Source organism: Pleurodeles waltl, chromosome 1_1, assembly GCF_031143425.1.
Source record: "Pleurodeles waltl isolate 20211129_DDA chromosome 1_1, aPleWal1.hap1.20221129, whole genome shotgun sequence".
Lineage (NCBI taxonomy): Eukaryota > Metazoa > Chordata > Amphibia > Caudata > Salamandridae > Pleurodeles > Pleurodeles waltl.
Window position 1 is genome coordinate 484,233,965 of NC_090436.1, and position 14,190 is coordinate 484,248,154.

Below are 14,190 nucleotides of genomic sequence, written 5' to 3' on the forward strand. Positions count from 1 at the left end.
AGGAGAATGGAGAGGAGTGGTAAATGACGGTTGGGAGAGAGACGGAGGTCGGGATGTTTTCGCTACGAAAGAACTGGATTTATGAATAAAGAAAGCGAGTTACCTTTGAAGTTGTGTCCTGGTTTCACATGCCTACGTTCTTACACTGGCGACGAGAGGCTTTTCCCACGCCAACTTCGGAAAGCATCCTGACTTGAGAAAACATATACGGAAGGAAAAGGAGAGGTCAATGAACTTGCGTGAACTGTAACCGTAAGCTGCCTACTAGGCCTTCATGGTTTTCTTTGTTTTCAAACGTGTTTCGTTCGTCTTTCACATTTTTGATTTGAGCGCAGATTGCGCTCTTGAACTCGCTGTTACCAAGTCAACTGAAGTGCTTGCTGATGTCAGGGCGATTCTCATGCTGATGCCAGCGCATATCTAGCCCGTTTTTAAAGCAACTTTCATGCTTTTAAAAAAAACTCAAATCCTTCAGTGTTTCCCATTTCCAGGATAATTCTGTTTCTTATCGTTGAAAGTCATATGAAGTGCTAATTTCGGAGTTCATTGCCATCACGCAGTTTTTTGCCGTTCCTTCTTGCGTGCCGTCTCTCCTGCGACTGCCTCACAAGGTTGTCAGAAACAAATCTTTTCGTCTAGTTTTTCACTAGCTAATTATATATATATATATTTTTTTTTCTTTCTCCATACACAATGCAGAATGTTGCTGCTCCACCTTTTTTTTCTCTCCACTCCTGGAGATCCTCCAATAAAGTTGAGCAAATGGAAGAAGGTATTTGAAAGATATTCTAGAGTTTGTGGTACATCACTTAGTACTGAAAGGAGGACTGCTTTGTTACTTCACTGCCTAGGTACGGAAGGTCAAGAGATTTTTGACCATCTTCCAGATATTCCTGACACTGATTCTATTGCCTTAAATGAATATGAAATTTGTATTAAAAAATTTTACTTACATTATCTACCGAAAATCAGCACAATTTTGGAGAGGTACTATTTTGGTAGGAGACTACAAGTTGAAGGAGAAACAGTTGAGAATTACTTAACAGACCTGAGACGTTTGGCCTCCTCATGCAAGTTTGGCTCTACTTTGGATGAACGAATTTGTGATCAATTCATGCTAGGATGCAAAATGGATAAAGTACGTGACGAACTATGGTTGTTAGATGATCCACATCTAGATGAGGTCATCTTACTTGCAAAGAGAATTGAACACTCGGTAAAGTGTGTTGATGTCATGAAGAAACAAGAGTACAAGGAAGTGTCTGTAGTGCGGAAAGACAATAGACCCAATAACTCCTTTCAAGGGTCTGCTAACAATAAAAGATGTTTTAGATGTGGCAAAGAAGGACATTTTGCCAATGATAAATCATGTCCGGCTGCTAAAGCTTACTGCTCGTACTGCAAGAAGAAGGGTCATTTTTTTGCGGTATGCAACCAAAGGAAGTTTAAGAAGTCTGTCGCCTCCATTGATATTGACCTTGATGAAACTCAGAGGCTTGATGACTTTCAGTGTGGTCAGATTGTTTTACAGATTTCTGACTGCAGAGTTAAGGGTCCAGTAGATTACGTAATAGTGGAAGGGGCAAGAACCTTAATGCTTTTTGACTCTGGCGCCAAAATAACGATAATATCTAATCAACTGTATCAAGAACATCTAGAAGGGAAAGTTCAACTTTTCGAACCTGACATCAGACCATGCGCTTATGGTGGAGAACCCATAGAACTACATGGTTATTTCATAGGTTTACTGGAATATGCTCAACGATTTGCTACGGGGAAGGTGTATGTTTCAAAAAAAGGGGATAGCATAATTAGCTGGTGGCATCAAAAAGATTTGGGAGTGATGCTTGACCCCAACAGTTCTCCTTCTATTGTTCTTAAGGAACTGCCGGGTGTGAGAGAAGTAAATAACACTGATGTGGTTCAAGATTTCATTTCCACTCTTCGTCAAGACTTCAGAAATCTATTTAGTGATAAGATAGGTTGCATGCGAGGTTATTCACACAAAATCAAATTGTTTCCTGGTTCTGTTCCTTTTTGCAGCAAAGTACGGAGCGTACCTTTTTCCTTAAGGGATGATCTTCAAACTGAGTTAATGAAACTAAAGGATCAAGGAATAATCGAAGAAGTGGAGGGCACAGAATGGTTGGCCCCTATTGTTATTGCAAGGAAAGCGAATGGCCAGATCAGACTTTGTGTGGATCTCCGCAAGCTTAACAAGTGTGTTGTTGTGGATAGGTATCCGCTTCCTAACATTACGGAATTGCTGTCTACAGTCTCAGGAGCTAAGTTTTTTTCTACAATAGATCTCACGTCGGCTTATCATCAAGTCGAACTAGATGAATCATGTAGAAACTACACAGCTTTCATTACTCCATATGGCACCTTCAGATTTGTACGATTACCTTTTGGTCTGATCTCTGCTGCTTCTGTTTTTCAAAGGTTGATGGAACTTGTGTTGAAAGGTTTGTGTGGAGTATGTATATATCAAGATGACATACTTGTTTATGGTAAAAACTTCAAAGAACATATGACAAGACTCAGAGAGGTACTTAAGAAGTTAACTGAAAGTGGTCTAACTATAAAGGCTGAGAAGTGCAAGTTTGGAGTGGAGGCCATTGATTATCTAGGGCACACTATTTCTGGTGGGGGTGTTTTACCCAAGAAAGAACTGGTTGACTCTATTCGGTGTTTGTCTTCTCCCACTTCGAAGGAGGAACTAGTGCGATTCCTGGGTATGGCTGAATTTTACGGTAAATTTGTCAGGAATTTTGCCAGTTCATGTTTCAACATGAGAAGTTTGCTAAAAAAGGGTACTGATTTCAAGTGGGATGATGAGTGTGAGAGGGAATTTAGTAGTATCAAGAATTCTCTGGTGATAGCGCCTGCACTCAAGAATTTTAATCCCAATATGCGTTCTATTTTGACGACCGATGCCAGTAACAAAGGGTTGGGAGCAGTTTTACAACAAGGTGGTTTAAATCCTGAAAATACCATTGTCTTCATTTCTAGGAGTCTTAGAGGTGCTGAGAGCAAATATTCTGTGATCGAGAGGGAGGCACTGGCAGTTTTTTGGGCAATTAAGAAGTTAAAAAAGTTTTTGTGGGGAGGTTCTTCTGTCGTGCGGACTGATCACAAACCTTTATGTCAAGTTTTCTACTCTAAGGGAATTGATTCTGTCTCTAGTAGGATCACTAAGTGGATTGTTGGATTACAGGAATACGATTTTATTGTAGAATATGTCCCTGGTTCTCATAACTTGTCAGCTGATGTTTTATCTAGATTAGTTTCTACAGAAAGTAGGAACTATGAGAGTGAAGGTCTGGAGGGTGATGATACAGAATGTTTTGATCAAGTGTGTGAAGTCAGTTTTGAAATAATCCCTGAGGTCAAATGGCGTGAAGAAACCTCAAGAGATGTGGTGCTACACGAAGTCATCAAGTTGATACAAGAGGATTGGAGGATTAAAAATAAAAGTTGTGGGGGAAGTGCTGAATTTTGGAATGTGAGAAATGAATTGGTTTGTGTTGATGGGTTGTTATTGAGAGGTACGAGGTTGGTACCTCCTAGAAGTGTGAGGAGTCAATTAGTAAATCAGGCTCACGATAGTCACATGGGCATATCTAAAACCAAAGAGAGGTTGCGTTCCTCCTATTGGTGGCCAGGAATGGACATGCAAGCTGAAAGGGTTGTTAGAGATTGTCTACAGTGTGCGGTGAGTGAAAAAGCTTTGAAACCTCGTGTTCAACCCATGATCACAAAGGAAACTCCAAAAGGGCCGTGGCATGATATTGCACTTGATATCTTAGGACCCATTCAGAGTGGTGGTATGACTGAATACGTGATTGTGGTTATTGATATGTTTTCAAGGTGGCCTGAGGTAAATTTTACTGGGAGTATCGAAACTAACAAGGTGATAAAATTTATCAAGAAGTTAATAATTCAAGAAGGCTTACCCACTACCATTCTCACAGATAATGGAGTGCAGTTAGTTTCAGGAGAAATGAATGAGTTTTTGCATGGGTGTGGTGTCAAACACAAACTCTGTTCGTTGTATCATCCCGAGGGTAATGGTATGGTGGAACGTTTCAATCGGGTTCTCAAAGAAACTATCTCAATTGCAAAAGATAACCAATTGAATTGGAAGGAAGAAGTGCTAAAAAAGGTTTATCTCTATAGACATACCCCTCACACGTATACAGGAGAAACACCTTTTACTCTGTTTCGAGGTAGGCGTGGAAATTCTGAATTGGAACCTTCTTGGGTTAATAATTTACTTGATGGCAGGGGTAGGATGATGGTGAATGATGAGTGGAGGTCCAGGGAGTGTGCAAAGAAGATGAAGAGTAAAATTAATTTTGATAAAACTCATGCTGTGAAGAAAACGGAAGTTCATGTTTGTGATTATGTTCTTATCAAAAATCCTTTGATAAAAAAAAAACTCTCTGGTCCCATGAAGGTTGTGAAGTTGTTTACTAATGCTGTGAAAACAGATGATAATAGAGTTTGGAATTTGAATAGAATTGTTAGATTTAAAGGAAATCTCAATTCCTTGTGTAGGAATGTGTCTCATAAGAAGGCCATTGGAGTCTCCACACAGAACTCAGACTCTAGTGGTCGGAAGGATGCACGGAACTCAGACTCAAGTAGTTGGAAGGATATCGCGGAAGAGTTGCCGTGCAGTTCACATGTGAGGAGATCGAACAGATCTGTCAAACCTCCGTCATATCTCAAAGACTATAACTTGTTGTGAAGTATCTATTTTACAAAATACCGTAGTTAGTTGTAATTAGTTTGCATGTTAAAAAAAAAAAAAAATGTTTATGTTCTGTTACTGTTGTTTTGGTTAAAGAAGGGAGAAGTGTTATATCCTAGTTCCGGGTTGGGAGCGCGAGAAGGTGAGTGTTAGAATGTCTGGTGGTGTGTGCGCGAGGAGATGAATGAGAATGGTGAGCGAGAGGAGAATGGAGAGGAGTGGTAAATGACGGTTGGGAGAGAGACGGAGGTCGGGATGTTTTCGCTACGAAAGAACTGGATTTATGAATAAAGAAAGCGAGTTACCTTTGAAGTTGTGTCCTGGTTTCACATGCCTACGTTCTTACAGGACTACTGTCTGAAACTTATACCCAGTCTTCACTAAATCTTCACAACTGCTACCTCAGTCCTACCACCCGAGACAACAGACCCATTGTCGAATACATGGTGTTCCTGTGGCTTCAACCTGCTTATGAACCATTGACTTACAATTGCAGTGGGCAGTTACTAGGGGGTCTATCTTTTTAACCTTATTAAATACTTTATAGCTGCCAAATACTTCTGTATACTTACTTGTGTATTTATACTGCCGTTGTATATATTATGATTGAATATTAAGATATATACCCCATACATCAAAATCCAAGCAATATCAGCATCATTGCTCTAGAGACACAGGCGACTTGACAGTCTCACCGTGATAGTCTGATAGCTCTCCCTATTTTCCATTGATCCTGCATTTACATTTCTCAGAAGTAACATCAGGGTACATATAATTCATCCAACGTAACTTCCAAGAAGTAATACCGTCATTCAATCAGCATAAAAAAAAAAAATCTGTTCGTCCAACCACTATTGTATTGCTTCTCACACAACAAGCACTAAATGCTTCGGTTGGCGGCAACATTCTCATATCAATAGTCTTCACTGTACACAAATAGCACTGTGTGCTCTTTAATTTATAATAGTATAACTTCACGTTGTCAGTGCATCACAGAGTTATGTACACACAGATATCTGAACTAATTTGGTTGAGACACCACTTCTGTACAATTGAAAGGAGCTCTCTATTCTTTCCCTTATATATCGATTTTTTGTTGTTATTTATAACACACGTTTTACAGGGGCAAAACACGTTTGTTTGTGGCTCCTTGAACAAAAAATAAGAATTAAAAAATAAAGCAGGCAACTCTGCTGTCCAACTATACTCATTAATTTTCAACATTTATATTTCCAGGTGTATGTTTCTCTTATACTTGACCAAATAAGTAAATCAGTAATTGGAAGGGTACCCCACGCCTAGCTAACACTTCGTAACTAAACTCGTGGGGGAGTGCCCACTAAGGAGTGACATGCACGCATAAAAAATGACACCTAAATAAGGCAATTGATAGAATAACTGGATTTGAATGCCCCTTCTTTACCTGGTCTAGCCTATGTAATAAACTAGGCCCTTGGGTATTTGTAGCCTGACTGTGTTAAAGACAAGCGGGCAAGCACATGAATCTATGAAAAATACTAATATTGGAGAACTTGGAATTGCAGGTGAGCAACTAATTTCACCCTGTATTCTGAAAGCAAGCAGGTGTAGTTTCATTGTATTGGCAAAGTCTTGTCTAGCACTGATGAGGAGGTAAAGATAGAAAAGTCTTGATCTGCAGTGGTTGCAGATAAGGCATAAAGCTGAAGTATTCTTTTGTTGACCCAAAAGAAAAACATGACTCACTACTATGTAACAGTGACAGGACCTTGCACCAGCTGGAATCAGGAGCACAAGTATTTTTGGCTAGGTTATGCAGAAATCATCAGGCCCTGTCCGGCTGTGGTCAGTTTGGCAAGTTGGCTTTGTGCTTCCTACCTGGTAAAGCTTTGGGCAATGGTTAAAATAAATTTGATAGCTAGGCTTGGCTCATGCACTGTGCCACTAGCGCCCTTCATCAGCACTGGTCTCCTATAGAATTTCTCTAGGCTGTGATTGAGTGTCTAGAGGAAGGCTTTCCTCGTATGTCTGGAAATGCCATCTTTGGGGGTGTCATTGCACCTAAACAAATTATTACCTCCGTTGAAATAATTCACAAGCTATGGGAACGCTTGATGACTTAACACTCGAAGATTTCCAGTTATCCATTCCCCAATTTCACCGCATAATAGCATTGCCTTAAACCTCACACAATAAGGTAATATGAAATTCTCATAATATAATGCTGCATTTATGTCTTTTGAGAAACGTGGTTCTAAATAGATCTATTCGACTTTTGGCAGTAACAGAACATGCAGTTAATCAGTAATGCTTTAATTTTTCTTGTTTTTTGATAGGGAAGAGAAGAAGATCCCCATGAGGGCAAAATGTAAGTTACTTTACTACATTATGAGCAGATGTAGTCTTGCACATTACCAGTCACTTGCTATAATCATTATTGTTCGTAGTGTGCATTTCATTCCTACTGTTCAAATAGATGGGCAGTGCTCCTCTCTTAACTCGGACCTGTCCTCCTCCAGGAGACTATCTGTGCATACTAGGCATGACTCTTCTTAGTCCGCTAAGGAATGTCCTCCGTCTGTTGTTACTTTTTTCAGGGTTGTCACTGTGTGTTAATTGCTGATATGTAAAACTGCCTATTTAGTGACGGTTCATCTGTTTCTCCTGCCTTCACATATCCTTATAAAAGGTACTAATGCCCTTCCTCTTAGATATCCCTTTACTCTTTGAGACCTTTCATCCAATTTTTCCTTAGGAGCTTGTCATTGCTGCTCTATGACTAAGGTTGTCTCTTACCCCTACTCTTTTGGTCTGCCTGGTGTTAATCTCCGTATTGAGTGGGTGTACACCCTCTAGAGCATGACTACTCGCAAACAATGCCCCCGGGGCCACAAAGTACAGTCTGTGACATGCCCGAGGACCACACCTATGCCAGCAGGGCAAGGGTTGGTGTGATGAAAGGTGGGTGTAGGGGGACACCAAGCAGATGCGGACAACAAACCAAGCCTTCATGTGGCTTATGTCTTCCACCAACAATCTATTACTGTTACTTTAGTTAATGTGTTAATAGAATATGCCTGGTTTACAGCTTTCTGAATGTTCCTGCTCTGTCAAGTGAACAGCAGCCCAGTACTGCTGCTCTCCAGGGGGCCGCAATTAAAAGTCAGGAGGGCTGCAATTAAAGGTCAGGAGGCCCGCATGCGGCCCTCAGGCCATACTTTGAGTATCCCTACTGTAGAACAAGAGTCTTCAACCAGTAGTGTGGGAGCTACTGGTATCTCATCTGCTCCCTGGAAGTAACTCATGGAAGCCCAGCCCAGTAGGTCAGAGAGAGGGTCTGGGCACATTTAAGGAGGTAGTGATGCTCATTTACTGACCCTAGAAGTAGCAGTCAGCCAAACCGCACTAAGACTTAATCTCACACTGCGGAAGCCCACAGCCTGTAACTTGACCACATGTGAGTCTATCAGAGTTGGATAGAGATTGGTCATCTTGCATGCCCCGCTATATCAGTAATGCTGAGTGAATTAACACTTCTCCAAGAAAGAATGACAGAAGGATCACAAGAAGATTTGCTTTTGTGCGGGACAGCAAGGCGTGATCATTATCGGTAATCCTATATGGTGAGTTCAGAATAAGAATCTTAATGAACGTGGTCATGTTGCAGTGTGTGCAAAATCCACTTAATTTGCTTTCACTCATTCCATGAAATTTCAGGATAATTATGTAAAATTACACATAAATAGTGAAAAGCAACTCCGTTATTAATTAGTAAATCTTAGTCTATTTTAGTGTGAAATGTGTCCTCGCAATGCCTTTCCTGTCTCCCTGGAGTTGCTGAGAGTCCCGTTGGCAATGTCTTTTCAGGCCATTAGTTGGGAATCCCAGATGCTTAAGTAAATAGGAGTGCGAATATATCATACTGATGTGGGCCTCAGAGAGGGGAACATGGGTGGAGTCCTGTGAGATCTATGCAGAAATATCAAATGTTGGCACTCTATAAAATTGCACTTCATAATATGAATCACCCTTTCCAAAATGATAGTCCAACTGTAGGTGTGTTATGTTATTTCACAAACTTGGTGGTTTGGATTCTTCAGAGTTGAATCAAGGCGCTGAACACTACTCTATGAGTTGATATGTTTGGAGGACACTATTGGGTTTCGCTGATCACCCTTCAATGTCCTATGCGAGTCGGGGTGCTGGGAGTCCTGGAGTACAAATTATATTCATCAGCCTAGCTCCAGTCGTTGGCCTGTTGACTTTTGGGATTAAATGGGAAAAAATTGGGGACTAGGCGACCCACATTGCAAAGGTGCTCTCTTACATCAGATACAGAAGCCCAGACTCTCTGCAGTGGTGATTTGCTGCAAGAAACTGTTGGTCAAAAAACACAAATGTTTCAGACTTCTTCTCCGGCACTCCCATGAAGGGGCTTGCACTGGGCCGACTGAGAGAATGGACGCAGGCTGGGTTAGAAACCACAAAAGATTGTTACTCTGGAGGTATGCTCCATAGTCTGAATGATATGGTAAAGCAGGATGGACTTCCTTTGGCCCAGGTCTGGCTCTGCGACAGCTGTGGGGACCCAGCCAGAAAGAGGCACCACCACACAGTGCCTCCAGGTGTGATTGACCTTTTGTAATGGTTGTACGGTTGTGTTATGACTATATAAACATTCCTCACAGTGCTTTCTGATGATATGCTAACTCAACCTATTAGGTGGGAGGAAGCGTTAGGGAGATAGTTCTCAGGACAAGAATGGGCCCAGGCTCTAGAACAGGTACATAAGGTATCCAAGAGTACCGGATAGAAATATACATAGTTAAGTTATTTACACACTATCTACATCACGCCCCCCATGGATTAATTCTTATGCATAAGAGGATATGTGCTGCCCCAACTGTAATTTGCAAATAACAGCTTCATCCATATTGCTTGGAGCTGCCAAGGGTTGGTGCAGTTGTGGGCGACAGTCATAGCTGAGCTTGAATGCACACTGAACAGGAAGGCACTGCACTCCTACTAGGGGTAAATACCTGAAAGACACAGAAGGTAGGCAACAGATTACTGGTCCTTGCACTGATCCTTTCCTAAACGGAAATTGCACTTCACTGTCGCTCGCCTGTGGGACCACCTTATGGTAGTTGGAAGAGGACAGTGGCGCAATAGGTGCTGTTGGAAGGGCCTGCTCTGTGTTCTGAGGATCAACGAGGCAGCTGATATCCGGCTTTTGACTTTTCTTATTAGTTAAGTATGACCATCATACAGGTGAAATGTACTACTTTATTTTTCCTTTCTAGTGCAATTGTTGATACTTTGTGCACAAATACATTGAGTAATGCATATATATCACATTTGTTGTCAATCCAAAACATAATTGAAACATTTAGAAAAAAACAAAATGCGTCCTTGCATCAGGTTTTGATGCAAGAATGCAATTAGCGCACAAGTAGTGCAAAAACACAGTTGTATCTAACATCAGTCAGTCATGTCTTGTCTGTTCGCATTATCCAGTGCTCCCGCGCCATGTAGTTACATGATGTGGTGGAATGCTGTAGTTTAGAGAATGTCACTTAAGCAGAATAGCACGAAATTGAGAAAATTATGCAAGTTAAGTGATTGCCATTTATATTTCTCTCGGGCCTTATCATATTGTGATAGTGAACTATTTATGATTAGCTCCTGGTGATATTCATTCATCAGAAGTAACTCCCAGCATAGAAAAGGTTGGAGACCCCACTTTAAGTTTCTGTCTTATTTTAAACAACGGGGTGTTCCCCCAGGGAATCATTAGTTGTTACGTGTACTGAATAGCCCCACAAACTTAAGGGATCAGAGAACTCTTTACTCACTCTCACCCTCTCTTTCGCTACAAACAAACGTATCCTTGACAGCCAACCTGCATGCTGCATTGGCCAACTTTCATTTGCTCTTTTTCAAAAATACAAGGCAATTATTTTGTATAAAGTTTTTAAAATGTCACTGATTTCTGGAATGTGATTACTGTTTCACAATTGTATTTTTTTTTAATCAAAAAAGAGAGAAGAGCAGAGCAGTGTAGTCTTGGAAATGAATCTAGGAAGGATGCCTAACTTGAAAAGCAAATAGTAGTTGGCTATAACAAGTTTTTGTCTTCTTTCTTGTTTCCAAAAAGTTTCTTGAAAGTGTAAAAGGAATAACAATTTATAAGAGAAAGGAGGGAATGCTATAATAGTCCAACCTGGTGTTGGAAATTATTATGAGGAATATAGTTTGTGGCATGTAACTTTCCCTCCTTTGTTAAGCTGTACAAGCTTGAATTAGGGTTTTAAAGAAGTCATTATTATTGTTAGGGAAACATATGTCTCTGCAAACCTTATTGACAGTTAGTTATCTATAATCACCCCTCAGGGCCTCTCATTTATTCATCCTATGCAGAAAGAGCCTTCTAGTTACTTTTGTCCTTTTTGCAGATATCCCGTTCCAGATGAGAACTCACCTTGTTGTACATAGGGCCATCTCCTTAACTTTTCCTACATTAGCTTCATTCAGCTATCACACACCTTCATCCACACCTCTTGCTCGTTTGGCTTCATTTCACAGATATTCCTGAATGCAAGTGGTATGATTGTCTGGATGGTGTCTGCATTCTTTCTTTTTTTCTCCATGCATCCTGCATCCCTTATTTAATCCTCTTGCTCTGACACTCCTCCACTTAATCTGACCAAGACCACAGTCTTTGTTTGGGCAGTAGCCCTCCTTTGCGCTTGTTGATACTGCTTGGCCACGTCTTTTCCTTCTAACATATAGTATATCACTTTTTATTAATTTTATGCAGGCTCTTTCAGGAATGAGTAGTGTAAAGAAACTGAAACGAAAAAGTGTTAGTGTTTCCTAATTTTACTTTTTTCTTTAAGATGGTTCCATGGGAAGATCTCCAAAGATGATGCATACAGTCTGCTGATGACAGGTATTGTATCTTTGCCATACTCAGTTTCTGACATGTTTTTGTTGTGTTTAAATCACTCTCCATGAGGGGGTTTCTGTGCACTACAAGCCCAGTTTTTTTTTTGTTTCACTATGACATTGAAATAAGTATCCTTCCTTTGTCTTGCGTGTGAAATCAAGCTGTGCATTATGTTGCACCTTGAATCTGTGGTTGTGCGTATTCTAGTATTTAGTAGCTGTAGAAGAAGAAAGATCTCGTGTCTTTTTCCAGATTGTGGATGTTTACTGCATACTTGCCAGAAAAGTCCAGTTGCGAATGGAGATTGTGTCAGAATGCTTGAATTTTTAGGAATGTCTAAAGTTTTAACAACTCTAGAAGTGGTAATCTAATAAAGATGCTTCTTTTAATTCACAGAAACATTTGAGAAAGTTGCTGATTCCGAAAAGTATATTGATGAAGACAAAAATAATCCACTTTTTGAATATTCTTCTTATGGCTTAAAGCTATTTCATTTGTTGGTTCCAGTGTCCTTTAAAAATTCTTGCTCGTTAGTGGTCAGTTCTGCCTTTTCTCCCTTCTTTTTCTGTTTCAGAGCAATGACCAACTACTGTATTGTTCCACATTGGTTTCTTTATCTGTTTCTGTGACGGACTACTTTGGCATTTTGTTTATTCTCCCTTTTCACTGTGGGTGTTTTAGGCTGGTAGCTGCATGCATTTTATTGCAGCATTCCATTCCTACCACCTCCTCCCATGTCGTTGACATTTGTTTTGGCTTTATTTCAGTGCTGTCCTCACTTCTGGCTCCTAAAATAAGCTTATTTTACAAAAGAAACACCCGCTCGTTAAGCTCACTGCTCACGAAAGCCACAATATGCCCTTTCTGGTATAATGTAGCTAGACCTAGAACCAATGATGTGAAACTTGCTTAGCTACACAACTGGAGTCTCTCCTCCATGGCCCCTCCCTGCCAGCACTCAGGACATCGCACACACGGCATTGCTCATCTCCTTTATTGGGGACATAAATCTTTTTAGTTTGCTATGCTATTGTTAACTTCATGATAGCTTTGAGAAATGCTTCAAGACTTCATTCTGCTAAAATAAAAAGAATATACTTTTCCAATGCTATTCTCCATTGTCTGTCCTCAAGGGCTTGTGATTTCTGATGTCCGTAGCCGCCAGTGACCACCAAAACGTGGCAGGAAAAGACACAATTATGAGAAAGGTTTGACCAGTTTATGTGGCAAGAAAAGTACAGTTATGACTTTACAATGCCAATAGCTGTAACTCAAGAAAATGCAAAACCTTTTGAATTGCAAATGCTTCTTAACACTGCAGTCCTAATAAACAGCTATTTGTTTTAAGTGTTGCATGGAAGAAACATGCTGAAAATAAACTTTAAATACACCGAAGTTCTGCTGGTAATTCAAACCACTGTCCCTTGGTCATTTGCTGTCTTTTCGGAATCTGTAGTATCATGCCGCGAATGCTGGGAAAAAGGTGTAACGTCGGAGGCTTAGTTGACTATGGCGTAAGTCTACAAAATCTGCTGAGAAAATTAATGTCTTAACCTGCATTTCTGCATCAGTATCATTTGTGAATGCCTTTGTTCTTCATTATACTTTTGAAGCAGTGTTTAACAAAGCCTGCCAAAGATGAACATGGCTAAATTATAGATAAGCTATAGAATGCAGCAGCTTCACTGCTACTAAAATAGTACGATCAAGCCTCCTTGCCATGTATTCATTGTATTGATGATTATCAATAAAAGAAGATCTGCACTTGGCACCAAGCTGCATTGCTTGTAGAACTTCCTCTTTGAAGGCCATTCACCTTTATAGTTTGAAATTGATCATATATCAACAGCCATGGCGACTCGGCATTGAAATGCCTGAAGTTGGCTTCCAGATTTAAGCATCTGTGGAAGGAGACAGAGCTGCACTCAGCGAAAGAAAACAAATAATTTTGTGAGGATTGGTGATAACTATATGTAGATTGAGTGTCCACCAGGCCCACCAGAAAGATCAATACCAAAGTTAAGTAACTTTTTCTTCTGATGGATACTTCTACCTGCAGGTTGCTCAACTGTTGAATAAATTCCAAAGCACATTCCACCTCACAAGGTATTAGGCCTGAAAGACTGGTCCTGTAAGAAGGGATCATGGAACATCGAGGGTGCAAAATAGCCATTCTGCACATTATATGTGATAATGTAATCCTCCAAGGGTTGTAGAGGTGACCAAAAACTGAATTCCATCTTTGTCCTTTCAAAGAACTTCTCTCTGTATGGTTGTTGTGTTTCGGCCTCACAACTTTTGGCCTCCTCAGGACACGACAAGGAAGTGTGTGAACTCAGAGCTGCCAAGACCATAAAAAGGTATGGAAAGGGAAGGCCTCTGTGCTTGCTTGGCAAACATGCAAGGGAATTTAGTGGTTGCCGCCAGACAGGGTGATTTGGACAACCATCAGGAATGTAATGTTATGTGGACATCTCTTGCCACGCTGTGATGAAGCCTGTCAACC

General features: G+C 40.5%; 1 protein-coding gene across 1 annotated transcript in view; it reads left to right on the top strand.

The window, feature by feature from the left end:
• Positions 1–14,190, top strand: part of RASA1 (RAS p21 protein activator 1) — a 700,806-nt gene that overhangs the window by 158,560 nt on the left and 528,056 nt on the right. The window contains exons 6-7 of the mRNA XM_069224876.1: positions 7,072–7,103; positions 11,635–11,687. Coding sequence (XP_069080977.1) covers positions 7,072–7,103; positions 11,635–11,687 — 85 coding nt within the window. The remainder of the gene's footprint in view (positions 1–7,071; positions 7,104–11,634; positions 11,688–14,190) is intronic.